General features: G+C 28.2%; 2 protein-coding genes across 2 annotated transcripts; both read left to right on the top strand.

Moving 5' to 3' along the window:
* Positions 1-5,904: 5,904 nt before the first annotated feature.
* Positions 5,905-8,549, top strand: LOC145832330 (uncharacterized). Its single transcript, XM_082939648.1, has 7 exons — positions 5,905-6,013; positions 6,133-6,333; positions 6,454-6,520; positions 6,583-7,135; positions 7,345-7,568; positions 7,917-8,115; positions 8,325-8,549. Exons 2-7 carry the CDS (start codon positions 6,159-6,161, stop codon positions 8,547-8,549), a joined length of 1,443 nt encoding a protein of 480 aa, XP_082795774.1. The 5' UTR covers positions 5,905-6,013; positions 6,133-6,158.
* An 872-nt stretch (positions 8,550-9,421) lies between these two features.
* On the top strand, positions 9,422-11,738 carry LOC145831980 (uncharacterized). Its single transcript, XM_082939337.1, has 5 exons — positions 9,422-9,559; positions 9,840-10,064; positions 10,359-10,490; positions 10,886-11,112; positions 11,353-11,738. The coding sequence occupies exons 1-5, from the start codon at positions 9,455-9,457 to the stop codon at positions 11,576-11,578; spliced, it is 915 nt and encodes a 304-aa protein (XP_082795463.1). The 5' UTR covers positions 9,422-9,454; the 3' UTR covers positions 11,579-11,738.
* The last annotated feature ends 8,705 nt before the right edge of the window (positions 11,739-20,443 follow it).

Genomic DNA, 20,443 nt, shown 5'->3' with positions numbered 1-20,443 from the left:
AATGCATAATATTTTTAGAATAGCTTTATAATATCGTTAGACACAATTTAATTTTGTTAGTTTATAATTTAGATTCATATCGTGAGCACTCAAAACTTCAACTTAGTTTATGATTTAAAAATTCTTTACAAACAGTTATAAGCATATACAGTATGGGTGCGCGTCAATTCAAATTTTGATAATTAAAATTCCGACATATCAAGTTTTAATAATTATTGAAAAAAAAAAGATCACAAGTGGTAACGGGTCAAAATTGCAGGAAGGGTCAATTTTGCACGAAGATAAACTTGCACCAGCGGAAAAAATTTCACGAAGATACTTTTGCACGAGCAGACAATTTTGCACGGGTTGAGTTATTTTTTTTTTACTATTACTGTTACTCCTAACCCTTACCCTCGATCGATAACTTTTTCTTTTCTTTTTGTATTTTTATTAATTTATTTTTATTTGTTTATTTTTCTGTTTTTTTTACTCTCCTGCAAAAATGACCATCCGTGCAATTTGTCCCCCCTTGCAAATTTATCTTCGTGCAAAATTGACCCTTCGTGCAATTTTGAACCGTTACCACTTTTGAAGATATGATCCCATTATCCCGTTACAAATATGTTATTAAGGGGTAATATGGATTAGTAAAGTAGATTAGTACAACAATCAAAACAACACTTATATTTTATTTACATAAACTAAATAACACAAAGATACAATTACATCACTCTATACGAGAACTAAAGTTCAACACACATGAAAACATTAGTTCTTAAATCTAACGTGTTTAAAATGCATCTAAACTTAAAGCACACTAATAACTGCCGAATGCTCTGCCGAAACTGCGACTGCGAGTAAATGCAAGTAAAATTCCGTTTTATAAGCACTGAAACAAATGTAACTCCTAACAATAAAAAATGTTTTTGTTTTTTCAATACTGGAAGCACGTCACGAAATCTGCGTAAAACAGTTTACAACATCCGCTTTAAAATAAGAAAATGAAATGTTAATATCATAACACCATCAAAATACTTTAGAGAATTTTAGTTGTCGGAGTTTGAATTGTTGAATTTTAGTTGTCATGTAGTCATACAATAGAACTATATAAAGTATGAAAATTGTACGATATTTATACTCATTGATAAAACTTAAATGATACTATTTTTATACGTTATTTGAAAGTTTCTCTTCCGGATTACCATCGACTCCAAACTGTAAAGCTTTTCTAGAGCCCACCGGTTAAGAAATTAAAAGAATTTTTTAACATATAGTTCTGGCAAAGTTTGCAGTTAAGAAAAAAATTGTTATGATTAAAAATTTTTAAATGCTTGACTTGCTGTCTTCTCTACGCAAAACATGCTTTGGTGGACAAAGCATAAAAATTAAAAAGACTAAGAAATATTAATTAATTATAGTACCGTAAATGCAACGGTCTGCATAAGTTATTTTGGAAAACTTGCTTTTATTTTTAAGTAATCCGGTATTTTTGTTTCTGCATGTTTCTTTAGTTTACTAAATTTCTTTCAATTTAATAAACTATTTCTATTATATATAGTTTTACTTTATTTTGTTTACTCTAGTTTATCTGTTTCAAAAATTATTTATTAATCAGTATTAATTTTATGGTACGTTTTTGTCTTTACAGTTATTAAAAAAAAACTTTTAAAATAAAGTAGAAACGATCGTATTTTTATTAAAAATAAACAGAAATTAGCATTTATTTGGTGTAGAAAGGGTAAGATTTGTCTCAAAACTATAAGGTACACATTTCAGGTTAGGTTTGCACTATTGCCTTCTTTTAAGGTGCATACCTTATCGATTTCCCTACTGTACTTTTAAAATTCTGGTTGCTATATTTTAAGAAACTTGATTTGTTCGGGTCTTTAATTAGAAAACATGGTTCTTGATTTTTATTTGTAAACAAACATATTTATTAATTGCTTATCCGAAAAACTTTCATATGACATTTATTCTTTAAACTAGAGATATTTTTTTAATGATTGTAGGTTCAGCTAATATCATTAATGTATTTTAAACAAGCTTTAAAAGTATTGAAAATAGACAAAGTATTTAGACTTTTTTTAATATCTTTAATCCATTTAGAGACTTTTTTAAAACGCACCTTTTTTTTACTAAACTGTTAGTACTGTAAGCATTGCTTGCTTGTTCCGAGAGACTTATAAAAGAGAAAATAGTTTTTTACTCTAGCTTAACACTATATAAAGCCGAGCGCGGCTCGAAAGGGGAGTTTTTTTTACAATTTTTGAATATTCTTGAGTAGAATGTTTAAGCTTCCGTCGTAGTTAAGCGTCGCAGCTTTTTGTTTAAAGCGTGTGCGCTTTGCATTTGCATGGTCATCTTTTATCGCTTTCGTTTCGGCTAGCTAACATTGTTGGCAAGCATAGTTACAATTCGTTACATTTAAAGCAAACGCTCTTTTGTTTTAGCAGGCACGTTTTAGATTCTTTGTGAACCAGACTTCACTATTTTTTTTTAGAATCACGCATTGTTTGACTTAGTAACAAACTGAACCTCGAAAAGCGTTTACCAAAACGTGTTTCGGTCTAGTTGTGAACGTCACTTAGATTGTATTTTAGCGAATATATTCGTTCAGCTTTCGTTGTATTTTAGCGGGGACGGGTCAGAAAAGCACGGGTGACACTTTAGCACAGAGTGACACTTTGCACGGAGTGAAACTTTAGCACAGAGTGTCACTTTAGCACATAATTTATTTTGCATTTTTTTTTTGCTTAAACCACATTAGGTACTGTATTGTTTAAAGAATCTAAAAACGAATTAACAACATGTAAAATAAAATTTAACAAGCTTTAATTGAGTTACAAGTTTAAGCTTTACCTGAAACTAAACAAAATTTAACTTAAAAACTTTATTAACTTGTTTTACTATTTAATTTTAGTTAAAAATGTTTTGATACTTTAACTTTAAAGTTATCGATATAAAATTATTTTAATAAAGTTAGCAATAAATACAAGCTCTATAATTATTAAAAAAATTTAAAATGCTTTAACTAATTCTAATAAGACTAAACTTTAAGCGTAAGGTTTAAATAAAAAGTGAGAAATATAAAGATTAAACACTTTCTTATTTCATTTTAAGCCCATAGTAAAAACTTTATTTATAATTTTTTTAAGACGATATTTTTAAAAGTTTTTATGTTTAAACTAGTTTTCACAATTGTTTGTTTGTTAAGCTAATTATTTTAGGTAATTAAACAATAATTAAATAAACATTTTAAAAGATTTAAAATTTTTACGAGCAAAAATGACACTCCGTGCTAAAGTGACGCCGTGCTAAAGTGTCACTCTGTGCTAAAGTGACGCCGTGCTAAAGTGTCACTCTGTGCTAAAGTGACGCCGTGTTAAAGTGTCACTCCGTGCTAAAGTGTCACCCCGTGCTAAAGTGACGCTGTTCTTTTCTGACACTTACCCCTACACTTCTACAGTGAATTATTTTCCTGTAATAATCGCCAAAAAACGGAAGCAAGTGTATATGATCAACGGTATTGATTTCCAGCTTTTGTTGTTTTTTTAACAACCGTTTCTCAAGTAGAAACTTCTATTGTAGTTCAACCAAAGCGGATTTTTAGATGTTTTATACGCTTCAAGTCCTATCTTGGCTCTGACTTCAGTAAGAATAGCTGAGGGTTGTAAACAAACGCTAATACATTGAATAAAAATTGCCTTGCAAACAAACCATCAAGCTCTGACTTGCATGTGTGTAAGTGTTATTTTTTATCGCTTGTTGTTAAACATTGTAAAATAAATTTAAAGTGCCGAACCTATACTTTAAGTTTTACCAGTAGAAGGTAATTAAGTAAGTGTAATGTTAATCTAATTAAAGTATCGTATTTTGTTCTCTATTAAAATTGTTAGTGAAGTATACGTTGAAATCACTAAGATCAAATTAAAGATTTATTTTCTAGTCTATACTAAGATTTTATATTAAGTAAATATTAGAATCTTCATAGACTAAATTAGAATGACAATAATAGAGTCAGAGGATTGTAGTACTATTCTTAGCAACCTTAATTTTCTTAGCTATAAATAGTAACTTAGTTGTTATTAACATCTAAGTTAACGAGATTTTCTTTTAGTTTAACCATATGCTTTTCAAGGAGAAACTTGAGTATTTACTTGCAAAAGTTTGTTGATGTAGTTAACAGGGTATTATTTGCGTGTGATTCATGACCAAATAAACTCCGAAAACATCCATCTTGAGTTGTTTTTTTCTGTTCTATTGCGGTCGCCTCGATCTGTAAAAGAGTTTGGAATGCAATTTTTGATTCCTTCGTTGTTCAATGATTGTGTGCAAAGCATGTGAGAGTATGCAGCTCCTGCCGAGTAAGGCGGCGATTGTATTTCTTCTATCAATCGTTCTTCTAAGCTGTTCGCTTTTATTTTCTTTTTTGGTCTTACTGAAGTCGTTGGAACATCGTTGTTCTCTTGCACATCGCTCAGTACTGAATTGATTGCGCTGAAGTTATCTTTCGACGGCTTTTCGTACTCTGAACCTGGAACTTTAGATAAAAAAGTTAGGAGAACGATTAGTATTATCACGTATCAAAAAGTTGTGGTACATACCATACAGATCTTTACTTCCGCTTGTGATAGAAACGCTGAAACTTTTTGAGTCGTTTTCATTTACACCGCCTTTATAACCGTCTATTTCTTCACTAACCGCGTCTGGGACATATTTTTTTGCACTTTTGTGAGCGATGCCTTTAAAAGAATTTAAGTTTGTTTCTTGACAACAGCAGCAAAATATGAATACAACAATGCAAAACAGTGTGATTGTTACAACTGATAAAACCAGCATTTATTGTATTGTTATTTTCATCTTGTCGAAAAGAGTTTAAAAAAAAAATGGACATTTAATAGAATATGACGTATTAAGATGGACGTTTTTTAACTCAAGATGGCTGTAAAAAATATAGAAAAATTTTTAAAAGTCTAAAAATCTTTTTATAGTTAAGTGAAAACAAGTTGCTAGGTTTTAAAGTTGTTAGTTTTGAACGATTTATTAAGTAACCTTGACTTAGTTCTATTCGGAATATGTCTTAATATAATTGTGAAATTAGTTCATAAAGTTTAGTTCAATTAATAACAAACAAAACGTATCAATCATTGCATAAATTTATTCGAAAATTTATAGTCACAACCTCGATTACGGTGACACTTTAATTTCAAAACATTGTATGTTATTAACATATTTTAAAATTTAGCGTCATTCATTTGTACTAGTGAATTAATTATTTTTTATTAATATTTTAAATTTTCAAAGTAGAATAGTTTTATTAACGTTAACTTTATTTAAATAAAAATAAACAAGAGTATAGGAAAGTTAAAAATAAAATACGGTCTTCCTTTACACTGTTTTTTTGTATATAACTTTAATCTGTATGATCTATCAGTTCCAAGCTCAAAAATAAATTAATCACAAGCTAATGTTATAATTGCTTCTAAACGAAGATTGATCTGTGTTTTATTTACTTTTCGGTTGATTGTTTTGTTCGACTTTCAACATACTAAACAAGTTAGTTGTTTATGTTTCTATAGTCTTTTGGATCTATTTGTTAAAATTTATAAAAAAGAAATAATTTTTAAAGATTCATCAAAAAACTTTACTTTAATGACTGTCATCGATATAATTGATTTTATAATTGCAACTTAATAAACAGTTTAATTTAAAACTAACATCAAAATACTAGAAAAGTCAATATTAAATGTAAAACTTAAGTAAACTCAAAAACGAAAATCTTTGCAGGATAAAGACTTTGAAGATAGAGGTTTCAACATAGCATTGGATTATAAAGATTACGTTTACAATCAGGACCATCATCCTCCGTGGATCGGAAAGAAGCAGTGGGAAGGAATTGTTTTCCTGGAGAGTCAGAGAGTCAACTTTAATGGCATCACGACCAGCATTAAGAGGAACGCCCGTCAGTGGAAAGAATATTTCAAGTGCTCCAGCCCCTTTTTGAGCACGATCCCTGAGAAGAACTTAAGAGGTTTTTTTACCAGCTTTTTTTTTTTTTTTTAAGTACCTTAGGAATTACAAAACATATATATGCATTATACATGCATTAATTATTAAAAAGTATTGATCTCATGAAACCTTTATTTGCAGAGCATTTAAACCAAAAGGATGTCGCGATGTTGTGGGCAGTTTTGAGACCTCACCATTTCAGCAGGCTGGTGCAAGACTACTGCGAAATTCATTTGGGGTTGATGGAAATAACTGAGGATGCCGAGTCGAACATTCAAGCAGTCATTCCCAGGCTGAAGCCTTCGACTCCGTGCGTTCTAATTTCCAGCCACGAGTACAATGGTAAGTTTGTAATGTCAGTAGTATTTTTTTGACGTTGATTTTGAAATTAGCAGTATGTTTTATTTTTAAGCTTATATGTTATTAATAATATTTTTGTACATTTTATTTGAAATTTACTAGGTGTAATGTTACCTTCCATTCAACTCAAGTTCGCATCAAACATGCACAAAATGCAGCTCATCGAAAGGTGGTCTTGAAAAATTTATCTAAAAGTTTTATTTAAATTAAGCAATCAATTTTTTTACAAAGATCCGCTCCTTTCGACGATTGTGACCTCATAGAAGTCATAAAAAACTGCGCACTCGAAGGTCATTGGCTGCACCTGTCCGAGATGAACTTGCTGAAAGAATGGCCTCAAGAACTGATCGATCTCATCAACGACTTGGTAGTGGCCAGCGAGTATAGCAGTAACACCGAAAAACACGGCAAGTACGATTCCGAGGAAGTCACGGTGGTAAATAAAGTACAGCAGACTGGTCAAGAACATGACGACAGTTACGAAAAATTGTTCGGCCTCGAGCGCGAACGCAGTTTCTACTGCCACCGGAACTTCCGCCTGTTCATTTCGGTGACGCAGCACGAATACGACTCGTCGGAAATTCGCCTGCCGCTGGCGGTCAGCCACAACTGCGTGTTCTGCTCGCTGAGAAGCACCTCAGCGCTGGTGAGCATGGTGAAGTCGAGCCACAAATACCTGATGATGTCGCACCACCACGCCTCATTGTTCCCACCCTCCCGTCACAACCACCTCCTGCCCGCTTGCTTCGTAAGAAGCAGGGGAGAAAGAGAAGAAGATCTGGGCGTTAGTTTATCTGACCATACATTTAAATAGCCACTTTTTTACCTGTAAAACTTTGAACAGTAAAAGTAAAAAGTGTATGATTTATTTTGACTATTATTAGATTATTATTCGATTCAGTTTTTTGTGAGCCTGATACTTTTTAAAAACAATTTTTTTTAAGTACCATCGGTTTAAAATGCAGCTAAATTTAAACTTGAATGTTCACGCAGACCACAATGAAGAGGATCAACACTTTCCTGCCCTTCCTTCACGCTGTGCTTGTGACCAGGTGCGGTCAGGTGCAATCGGGTTTCGACGCCACCTACCGGCTTAACGACGCCGACTTGTTCGCGATGGCTTCCTTGTTCAACACCTCGCGATCCGCCACGCTGAGTTACGAGAACGCTCGGCTGTTCGTTCACGATGTCATGTCGTCGACGTTCGCCACGCAAAAGTGCTTGAGTTGTTTGGCAATTAGATTTTTTTTAGTTATAACGTTTAGATCAAATATATTTACATGTAACATTACTAAAGATTTATATTAAAAAAGCTGTGACAAGCAGTGAAATGTTGTCAATAATTTTTTTCGATGTTCATCTGCAAACGACTGTATAAAAACATATTTATTTAATGTATTTTACAAGTACAGTTTATATTTGTTAACAAAAAGTACGAGAACTTAATTTTGTTGTTCATGTTGCGTTAGATGCTTTATATGTGTAGTACATAAATACATTGAAACTGTTGTTTTTGCTTGTGAATTAAAAATAGAAAGTTATCATGCAAACAATTGCTATAACAGGGATGTCGATTTGTTTGATGAAATAGCTTCCAGATGTTTCCTATCTTCCGATGAAGTTCAGATTGCCAAATCTTTATCTCAATATAATGTCATAAATGATCAATCGATAACCCACTTGGCAAAAGAGGCTTATATATTTTCATCGAAAGTTGAAAAAAGCGTCAATTTTAATACTGATATTTACAACAATATCGTACCGGTTTGTTTCATGTTTATTTCAGTATCTAATAAAAAATATACTAATCTTATTCAATACGTTAGATATACCTATTGGTCATAACATTTAAATTTAGAACTTTCTATAAACCTTAGTTTAACATTCATAAATGTTAGCTGAGTTTTTAGTTAAGAAACTGCAAAAAAAACCAGGCAATGTTTTTGTAAAGTTACCAAGTATATTTTCTTCAGAAACCAGGCTCTCTTTTCTTAGGGCTGCACAACGGTGCTTCCGAGCCAGAATTCGCATTCAGAAGCAAAATTATGAGGGCAAGGCTGCGATATTGTTACGAGAAATTTCGGCTCAAAAGAGCGTTGAACCCTGTCGAAGGTGATGACCAAACTCTTTTGGCAGAACATGCGTTGAATAAAATTGACAAAATTATTCGAATACTACTAAAAAGTGTTAGTTTATAAGTGTTTTAATTATTTTATCTACTAACTTTGTGTATTTTAAGCTTGTAAATTTATATAGTTTTAACTTTTCAAAAGTAGTTGCTATAACTTCATTTAAAATTGTTTTTTAGTACAATTATTTTTTAGCTTAGGTCTGTTTAGTTGCATATAAGAAGTATCTTAATTCTTTTATAAGATTTGACACGATGACATAAATATAATGATTAGATTTTCTTTAGATCAACTAAACCAATCAAAAACTAAAACAAAGAAGTTACACAAAAGTAATTTTGACTAAAATAAGTAGATATATAACATTTAAAAAAGTAAATTAAGCTCAGTTACAATAAACATAAAAACATTCACAAATCAAGTCGAAGTACTATATTATTTTTATTCTGATAAATTTAAACGTAAGCTAAACCTCTCAAAGATCTGAAGTGCTCTGCATCGGTCTAATATAAAATAGAATAGCTTTTGCAACTCAATCATATATTCTAATCTCAAGCATTTTAGTTTATTTGAACAGTACATAAACATTAAATTATAGGAAGTTTAGGAAATGCTTGCACAATAACCGCAACTTAGAAAACACTATTATGGACTTTTAACACTTTTTTTAAGGCTTAAAAATATTTCGACCATGTATCTTTTACAAAATTAATGTTTGTAATAGTTATTATTACGATAAGTTTTTTTTGTTACTTGTATTAGATAACTTAAAATGTTTATAAAATATTTTGGATTTTTATTTTATATCATTTTGCGTTATATAAAAAAAACACTAAAGTTATAAATAGTTTTATTCAGCAGTTTTTAAAATTATGATAACTAATTTTCTTGTAATGAAGCTTTAAAACATACATCTCAAATAGATTGTGACTGCACTGCCATTAACTGAAACAAATGACATCAAGAACCCGATAATGTCACGATATTTCATTGAAGAAGCCAAAAGAATCAATACAATTGTGAATCTTGTCACTAACGACTTAAACATCGTCTTATCAGCAATTAACTCATCTATTGAAGTTGTTTTTTATTTTTTTCGTTTCAAGCAAAACTAGTTTATGTTTTTAATCATGTCTTTTTTAAGTCTGTTTTACACAAAGTTTTCTCAATTTTTTTATAGATGTATTTTAAAGTTTATTTATATGCATTTTTATTTTACCTTGAAACAAAATTTTTAGTTAACTTTAAGTATGCTTAAAATAGTTGTGAATTTTATAAGGCGCAATGTTTTAAAATGCTTAAAAATATTTTGACTAAATCCACCTTAAAAAATTGTTGTTTTTAGTTTTTTGTATTAAGATCACTCCTACCATATACGAAATGATAGAGGACATATCAAACGACAATATATGCACTAGCTGGCGCAAGCACAACGCAGATCTGTTCAAGTTTCATTTGACTCTACCCTTGTCCACGTTTGTCGCGATTCTACCACTTAGATGTCACTTGGTAGCAAAATATACCGAAGGAATTGCACAACAGTTTAACATTGATTCTAGCACCCAACGAGCCTACACAAGCAAAGTTAATATTATAAAACTACTATCTTTTAAAAAGTTTAATTTTCTTAAGGGTTGTGGTAATTAAATGTTCTGCTAAGGATGATACAATTGTTTACGTACGTACCTCGTATATATAGAAATGTATAAAAACTTATCTAATATCTTTATTTATGGAGATAAGCTGATGTATATAAATATTTTATCTTTTACTTGTAAACAATATTTTTTGGTTACACACTTAACTTTGTTTTAACAGTTTTGGAAGGTAGTTATATTTATCAAAATAGTATGCGTTAAAAATTTTTACCATAAAAAGAACAGAGACGACTTAATAAACACAATAAACTTGAGTGCATTGACGAGACCTGACCTTCTTTTTTCTACGATGATTGCAGTTACTTCAAGACTAGAATACGGAGATCCATTTAAATATCATGTGAAATTTGAAGTAATATTTTGTACATTTTTTATATTTTAATACTTACTAAAATTACTGTTTCATAAACTTAGTTGTAAGTTATCTGTGTTAATATTGTTATTTAATTAAAAAGTTTTAGCAATTTCTTGTAGTATTTAACTTGATTAATCTATATTTCTCTTTTAGTTTAAATTGTGTTAAAGTTTTTTTTTGTTGTCCAATAACAAATGTTTCAAAATATTACTGATTAAAAAAAAAGAAATAATTATAATAAAACTAATAAATTGTGTCACAAAAAAAAAATCATACTTCATACACATTCAAAATAAGTGTAAGTCATAAAGTTTTGAGATGTCACCTTTATTTTCAACCTAGTTATTTACAAGTTTTGTGCACGTGTTTGACTTAACTTCGCCTTTTAAAAGTTGGAAAAGGACGAAAACGAAGATCCTAACAACGAGAAAAGGGAAAACAAAGCCGAGCACAAGTACTGGAACAAGATAAAGTTGTGTGGGATGCGCCTCCTCAACTCCAAGATGGATCCGGTGAATCTGGTGATGAGCAAGTCGCAGGGGATCAGCCAATCACCGCTCCCCACCATTACCGCCACCGTCATCAAGCACAACCAGCGTTACGAAGAGGAACACAAGAGGTAATGTATTGCTCTGTGGCGTAATTAGCACGATGCGTAAGGTTCTAAACCCATGAGTACATAAACTTTTTATTTGCATGTTGAATTCATTTTACCTAAACTTTACACATCGTTACATTAATGATTAAACTTGATTTAGTACACTACATTTTTAAGTTATAAATTGTCTTTAAAAAAATCTAAAATTCCTTCTACATGTATAAAGTTTTTATGATTTTTATCTCAAACTTATAACAACAGCGAATCAGAAGCCAACACTTTCAACTGCCCCGTATGGATCCACCAATTCAGAGTGAACAACGAAAACCCGCGAAAAGTTCACGTCATTCCCAAGAACGTCGTCTTCCACATACCCTTTCGAGTTGAAAATGTCAGCACGATCTGGCATTCCAGCGGAATAAGCGTCGTATGCTTTCTAACCAAAGAGAGAAACGAGTTTATGTTGAGTCAACGCGACTCTCTGTGATGTCGTGCACTGTTTTGCACCGTGCAATGATTTTATTACAACACTTATACCACTGTGGATGAATCAGTATGAACATACAAAACTGTAATGGTGCCATCATACTGTTACTAGTTTATACTAGACTTTTTTTAATTTAAAATTATAATTTATTTATAGCATAAGCTACCTTTTTGATTGTACTTAGAAGAAAAAGTTTAGTTTAAAGAAATGAACTTATCATCCTACCTATATCTATTTATGATTCAGAGTTATTTTGTCTTTTACTGTCGCTTTTTTGCTTTAAAAGTTAAAAATAAAGAACAAACTAAAGTTTTATATTTTTATGTTGATATGATGTTGTAAGAAGATTAAAACTAGACGATGTAAAATTACTTCATTACTTTTTTAAGGGATTCCATGAAACCGGAATTTTGACAAATTAGGCAAAAAATTTGGAATTTCAAAAAAATCTACAGTTTTTGACAATTTTTTCATGAAAAATAATTAAATTTAGATTAGAAACGAAAAATCTATCATACAAAACTTTTTTTTGTATTATTTCGAATTTTATTTATCATTAAACACATTCAAAGTAGCATCACATTATCTTTTCAATATTTTTATTCTATTTAAGACACTCTTAGTTTCAAAAACCTGGAAAAATTAAAAAACCTAAAGAAAATTTTTAAAATATTTATAGCAAACCTGTTTATTTTAAAGTTTGAAAACTATCCATGTAAACAAAAGATGCCCACCCCTATTCTGTAAACTTCAAGATTATACTTTTTAGTCAGGTTTTGAGTTCTAAAATCAGATATTAACTTTCTGTTGTTGGATAATTATTAATAGTTTTTTCATGTGATTTGCAGTTGTACAAAGGTACAATACTTGCTAGTTAGTAATACAAGTTTTCGCTTTATTATTTATAAGGCCTGATGGCGTAGGCATCGTAATATTTAGTTTATTGTTTTATTGAAAGACAAAAAAATGCTTAAAACATTTGGTCCTAGGACCTGGTGCACGAAGGACTTTTCGGTTATTGAGTCGCACACCACGGATACCTTTTTTAATGTCTTTTCCAGGACAGAAATAGCTCTAAAAACTCTGTTTTGAACGTTGCAATATTGAAACCAAGTGTTCGACACATATAGAAAAAAAACTTGAGCAAATTTCTCTGTATAACTACAAATTAGAGTAAGTAGTTTATTTTAGATACACTTTTTTTAAGTAAATCTTTGAATGTTTTAATTTTACATTATGCTGGGTACTTACTTAACTTAAAAACTCAGAAAAAATTTCTTTTACAAAATAAAACATAGAAAATACTAATCAAAATTGAAAAATTACAGGCCAAAACGTTATTTTATGGTTTATTTTTAGAGTTATTCAAATATTTTAAACTTGTTTAAACTTACAAAAAAAATTGATTATTTTCTAAATTTCAAAAAAAACAGACTTTTTTCTTTAACATAAGTCATTTAAGGAGGGTAAACAGTATTTAAAAATTTAATGACACTTACTAAAAGAATTAAGTGAATTTCATCTGAACCTTTTGTTTCAAAGATGGCAACTCTAACGAAAAATAATAAAAATAACTTGAAGTACTAATTAGTTATTTAATGGTACTAATTAGAAATTTATTCAGGAAAAAATGAAAACGTGACTGTATTTTAGTCGACAGCATTGTATCAAATCAGTTGTAGCTTAAAAGGTTGAGTGTAACAACTTAGAAAATTTTTGTAAGAGCAGTTTTTCAATTATAAGTATACTGATAAAAATATTTGAAATTTAAAAAGGTTGTTTTAAATACCTAATTAAAAAAGAACTGAGAGAATTATTAGAATAGTAAAAAAATGATTGAATTATTTTTGAAAATGTTTAAAATAAACTAAAACTGTTATGGTTTAGTTGTATTTTTTAATGCGTATTGTGTTAAAATAATTTATAACATCAAAACTCAGTATTAAATATTATAGAATATAGGTCTTTACTAATAAATTTTTTTATTAGTTAAATATCGATGCAAAGTAAATTAGTTTCTATGCGAATTGATATGAATTTAATCTTAATCTTAAACATTATTCAATTGTTAATATTAACAGCATTAATAAGCAGCCTTTAGTTTGAGCTGAAGTAAATAAACTTTTAAATTATAGAACATTTTTATTTAACTTGAATTTTTTCAACTAATCTAAAGTGTTACTACAAGTGTAAAAACGAAATTTTGACGAATGAAAACAAGCACTGTAAGATATTTAAGTGGTTTTACTTGTGTATGCATTGGATATTACGAAATAAAAAGTATTAAATTTTCAAATTCCAATTTTTTAAGCACCTTTATAAAAAAAAATTAAATTTCATTCAAAATTTATTGTTTTGATAAGATTGAAACTGTAACTTTTAGCAGAAGTCGGCATACTACGACCCCAAAATAATTTCTTGCCCGTGACGTGCTTGTAAGTTTTAAAATAGCTAGTGTAGACAAAGCAAGATTGATTTTTTTTGTAATATTAGTTTACAAAGAAGGTCTTAATTTACTTCAGAGTAAACTCTGCTGTCTGTTTATATTTGTTTTATTACATAACTGTTCTTTTATAAAACATTTACATTTAAAAAATTCAAAAATATCATGGCCCTCAAAGAAATTTTTATTAAACTTTACCCGTTTTTCATAGTTAACTGCCGACTACTACTTAAAGTTACTTTTTTTAAACTTTATTTTTAAACAATAATTAAATATTCAACAAACTTTTGCTGGACAAAATTTTTTGTTTTTTAAAGTATTTATTTGGTTTTCAAAAGTAATCGTTTTCTTTTAGCTAATTAAATGTTTAAAAATACATAGTTGATTGCATAGTTACTACAAAGCTTTACAATAACAACTTTGATTGACTATATGAATTTTAACAAGTTATCTACTAGTTATAGAGCAAAATAAGAAAACTGTTTTGTTATACTCTTAGTAAATTTACATTACTATTTGAGCAAATGTGATATGTTAATATAGTAACAGAAAATGTTGTTAAAAGTTTTTCTTTACTTACATAATCATGTAGAAGTTTTAAAACATATGTGAGTTTATAGACATTTTATCAAAAATACTTTTATAAATATAAAATTCAATTCAGATTATATACTAAATTTATAGAACTGAAATTAAATCATTCTAGTACTTTAAAACTTGGTAAGAATTTTTACAACTAAAATAATCTTTATTCTTTCTTTATTAGAGCTCTATTAAATTTGCTAACTTCAGTTTCATATATCATACACAAAATGGTAGCTGGACTATCAAGGAAAATTGTACGTCAAGTTGTGCTAAAATATGCCATTCGCTACTTCATAAACGCAATACATTCTGAAATAGGCCGCAAACAACCACACGTTGAGCGTGTTTTGAACTGTTTGCGCGACGTTCGGAAAATAAAAGCTAAATTCTATCCAAAGTATCAAGATTGCAATAAGGAATTGCAGCAGCATTATACAACCCTTTTGAAGTTTGTGAAAAACCTTGAGTTTTATCCTCAAAGAGAAATCAGTGAAGAAGCTAAAACAACGCATACAGTTTTATTTGTTATACATCTGAACAAGTAAGAATTTATAGAAAACAAAAACATCCGAACAACTAAATTGTTGAAAACTGATCATATACTGTGAATTTTTGTCCAATTTTTTTTCTTATTGTTGAAATTAAAATTTATATTATATTTCAATATTATTTTACAACAAATGCATTTTTATAGTTTAGAAAGTAACAAATTTTGTGAATAAACTGACAATGCAAGTAATACCTTTAGTCTTTTCTCTACTTATAATTTGATAAGTAACATCAATTTTGTTAAAAAGCGTTTGATTTTTTTGTACCTTGAGGAGTTTGTATCATCGACGTATGCTTATAGGCTTTTATCATGTTCTTTAAATTAAACTTCTATTTTAAGGACCCTTTATGCGATTATACGGTTATTTTACAAGTAGTATTAAAAGCTATTATTTTCGAATAATTTAGTAGGGAGTTTCTTTTTCCTATTGTAAAATCTTATGTTTGTAAATACTACCAACTATGTAATGATAAAACTAATATTAAAATCTAAGTGATAAGGGTCTGAAATGGTAGTGAGTGAAATTTAAAATTCATTAGTCTTAAGCCATGAAATAAGCAACTACATTACCAAAAACTTTACATGGCGTACTATTACATTTTTTTAAATTTTGTTTATACCATTTATATATGAATAATTGATATAGCCATATATGCACAAGCTGGTTTGATACAAACAAGATAAGTCTTATTAATCATTTAAATTTGTATAAATAGATTTATATAATTTTAGGAGCTTGTTTTAAAATGCTCAATGAAAGAAATGTTTTATATAAAACTTAGTTTTTTATACAAAAATGTTAAAATAGTTCAATTTAATTCGTTAATTAAAATGTATCTTTTAAAAGAAAGTTTTCATCGTTTTTAACCATCAATATAGAAATTATCAATAAACAAATGTTATAATCTTAAAAACGTATAAATCAAAACGACTAGATCAGCGGATTTCAACCAATGTTTTACTTTTTACCCCTTTTCGGAAGTTAATTACCAAGTTTACCCTAAATATACAAAATAGTGTTTAATTTCGAGGATAAAAACTAGATTTTTCGAACTTTAAGCATAATAATATAAAAAGTTGTCAAACTTTTATTTTATTTACCTTTAAAAAAATAAAGTAATATATTAAGTTATAAATTGAAAAGAAAGCTAATAAACAGTATATTATATAACTTGTGACAAAGAAATGTACCCCCTAAAACAAGGGAATTTTCTCCCATGGATAAATTTACCTCCGGCTAAGAAAAAATGGTCTAGATGATATGAGTCTTAGTTGATAAATATAAATTTCATAGTAAGTAAAGAGTTAAATGCTAAGATCCAACAACCAAAGCCCATCGGAAAACAAAAATGCCCGTTTCTGTACTAAAATACATTAATAGATTGGCAGTTTCGCTGCCCATTACCCATAGATTATTACGTCGTCAGGCATTTTAATGAAGAATTTGCGTAAAAAATAGTTATTCTTAATTAGAGATATTTATACATAACACAAAGGTCGGCAGTATTTTTTAAATAACAGGCAAATTTATTTATAAAAAGTCGCTCGTAGACTGCGCTATGTAAAATAAAATCTTCCGCGAGCCGCAGTTGTTTAAAAAAAAATGTTATCAAAAATATTCGACTTAAACTTAGAATAAAAAAAACAGTTCAAAGATTAAGTACTAGTTACTACTAATTTTGGTAACAAAATCCTAAAGGTTAGTTTTTACTACAAAAACTGTTGTTTAAGTCGTTTTAAAAACGTATTTTTTTATCTTCAAGATTTCGCCTACATACTTAGTATATAAATTTTGAAGTAAATACAAGTTCTAGAATCTATTAAAATCTAATAATAGAATAAATTTGTGGTTATAAAATAGCTTAAAGTTAAAAAAAGGTTACCTTACGATTGATTGCAATTGTAATAAAAAAAGGTGTATTTAGTTGTTATATAGATTTGTCTACTTTTTACTTTATAGATTACAACAAAAGTTCGCGACTTAATGATAAGGAGAATGATCAATAAGTTATAAAGATTTTTTTATTTGAATTATACCTAAATAAGCTTTAGTTTAAAACTAAGACTATGTTGTATTAATTTTAGTTAGTATATTTAAAATGAGCTGATTATCAATTTAAAAGATTTTTTAATTCTTGTACATTTTTTTTGTAATTGTTTTGAATTTTTTTCTTGGTTGTGTTTTCTTCCATGGCATAGCTAGATTTTGATACTATAATTATAATGAGTTATTTTATTGCGTTGGACTAATACAACGATTCACCGCGACTGTGTCTGCCTGACGATTCATAATGAGGACAAACCAGGGCGCATAATGTGGCATGGATTGTTGTTGTTGAGGATCTTACAGTTAAGTTTAGCTTTAGTTGAAAAAAAACGTTTTATTTGATTTCTAATTACAGTGATACCAGATTTTTTAAATGCGCACACAATACCTTACAAGAAAAACTCTGAGAATACTATATCAATTAAAGTACTTCTATTTCGTTAAAAATGACTTTTAGTTTTTATTTTATATATAGTTATTTTTGTAAATAGATTAAAACCTATCAAAAATTACCAAAAAAACTGATTTATAACAACTTTAGAGCTTAATAATTGATAAATTTGCATAAGGAACTACTTTTTTTTTTGATTTGCACAGGTGTAGTGTACACTTTGGGACACCATGATATTTAGAAACATTTAATAAGCTGTTATTTCTCTTTTTTTTTGATAAATCTTATAAGTTTTATATATAGTTAACTTAGAATTACCTACTATTAATCATTTATTTAATTGAAAGGGACTTTAGTTTTTGTTTTAAGAGTTATACACTAAGTGGCTTTTTTAAGTAAAAGTTTTAGAGAACCATTTAAAAATTAATGAAATAAATTTAACATAAAAAAAAATATTTTCTCTACAGAATTGCAAACTGTTTAGCTAATTTAGAAAAAAATTGTACTTAAACTATTTTTGAATAAAAATTTTTACTAAAAGAGAAAACTTATTATTTTTTTAATTTTACAAAATTTGTATAGAGTTAAATTTACTATTAATAAATCATTTATATCAAAAAAAAATATTTTACGTTTTATACATTTAATCCTTTTTTACATAAAACTTTTATATAAACATTGAAGTTTCTTTTCTTTAATACAGAATTACAAACTATTTATCGTATTTAAAGAAAGTTATAATATTGTTTTGTGTATGACTATTCAAATCAAAAATAAATTAAGCATTTTATCTGCTAAAAAAAGATGCAATAGTTAAGAAAAGAATAAACTAGTTTTTCTTTAATCTAAAACGTTTTTACAACTACCTATAAATTAGTAAACCTACAAGTTATGTAAGTTAATTTAAACGCTAAACATATGGTTTAAGATAGCAAAATAAATGAAGTGATTCGATTTAATTTTTTAATAATATTTGGAATTTTATAGTTTATATGTCGTAAATTTCTAACTTTCACTCTTACATAGCTAGCAATTTATATTTTTTTAATTTAATATATAAGTGGTTTGAAATTTCTAAAGTTTGTTGAAATTATTATTGAAACAGTAACGTAACTTAAAAATAAAGATTCAGCAAATATTAGTGAAAAATTAATTATCATTAAAAAGTATAGTTTATGTTTTATATAATACTTAGATTTTCGTTCTAATAATGCAAATACACCAAAAAATTGACTTAAATCTTTAATAAAAACTGTTTCGTTGTTTTTGAATTTATACTAGGTTGTAGCTAAAATGATACTTTCGAGATAGATTCTAATTAATTTAAAAAATATATACTACTGAACAACTGTTGCACAATCATAATTGTATAAAACTTATGCTATATAACGGACCAATATAAAATTACTTTTATTTATACTTTTAGGTTTTTATTATACTTTCACAAATACCATTTTTATAGGTATTTAGTTTAAAACTAGTTAGTACACTGGACATACCTAACTTAGGAAGGTACTTTTATTATTAACATTCGCTAGATCTAAAAAAAACATGCAAGTTGAATTTTTATTTATGTTAATGATGGCAGGTCTCATGCTAATGACCCTAGCATACTTGATAATCAGCACAATAAAAGAAAATTGGATAGTGAGACCAGTAAACGAAACTAACAGCAATGATCACAACAGGAGTAATAGGAGCAGCAATGTCACAAACATTGGAGAATAGATAAAGCTCACAACTTTATAAATAAGTTGATAGTTTGAGTATATTTTTATAAATTCTTGTTCTATCTGTTTGACTTATATTTGAGATAAGTTTAGTTTTCTTAAACTTTATTTAATAAAGGTTTCAATGAACTTTATTTTAGCTCTAACTTTTGTTAAAAGTAACATACTTTGAATGTTGTTTTGTTTTATATAAATCTAATTAAAAAATATTATACTATAGATTTACATTTTCTATCATTGTTAATAAATAAAATATTCAAGGTTGTTTGTTCACTGTTTTTTTTAACATTTATATAAAAGAAGCCTAATTATTAACCCAGTACAACTTTTAATTTATATCTTATTTGTTTAGTAGTTAAAAGTAACAAGACCAATTTTTTTCTTGAAGACCAATTTTTTATTGTTAAGTTTGTTTGAGATTTTTCCATAGTTTACTTATTTTGTTCGAAAAATTTAGTGCTTACCATTCTGAACAAAGTAAAACCGTAAAAAAAAAAGTTTAACTCTAAATATATGTACTAATATTTTTATTAAATCAAAACAAAATATTTTGATATACATGAAGTTGTAAATAATTTGATAAGCAGTAGATTTAAAAGTCATGACACATATTGAAGTTAACTGCCTAATATTTAGATTATTTATTACTTCTAGCTTTTTTATTATTGTTTTTTGTTTAACCATAAAAAACATTATATTTTTAACTTTTTATAGTTAAAACTGTTTAGATCATAACTACTAAAAGCCTAAATAACTCTAAAAATTACTATAAATTTATTTATATCCTGTACAAGACGTTAAAAGGTATCCGTGGTGTGCGCTCGAAAACCGAAAGGTTCTACGTGCACCACGTCCTAGGACCAAATATTTTGATAGCATTTATTTTGTGATTTAATAAACTTTATACGACTTATTCTAACAATAATTAATTAAAGTTCTGTTTTCAAAAGTTTCCCTAAAAGGTGTTAAGTGCTTTAACTACGTAGTAAAAACTATTAACATATTTTAGTTACAAATCATGTTTGTTTATTTTCAGCTTTTATCACTTGCTACGGAAAAAAGGACAATTTTGTTCAAATATTTTAAGCAGTCTATGCACTCTTTGTTAAGATTTTACAA

Source organism: Thalia democratica, chromosome 3 (genome assembly GCF_965202585.1).
Source record: "Thalia democratica chromosome 3, ktThaDemo2.hap1.1, whole genome shotgun sequence".
Taxonomy (NCBI): Eukaryota; Metazoa; Chordata; class Thaliacea; order Salpida; family Salpidae; genus Thalia; species Thalia democratica.
This window is presented reverse-complemented; position numbering and strand designations above follow the sequence as displayed.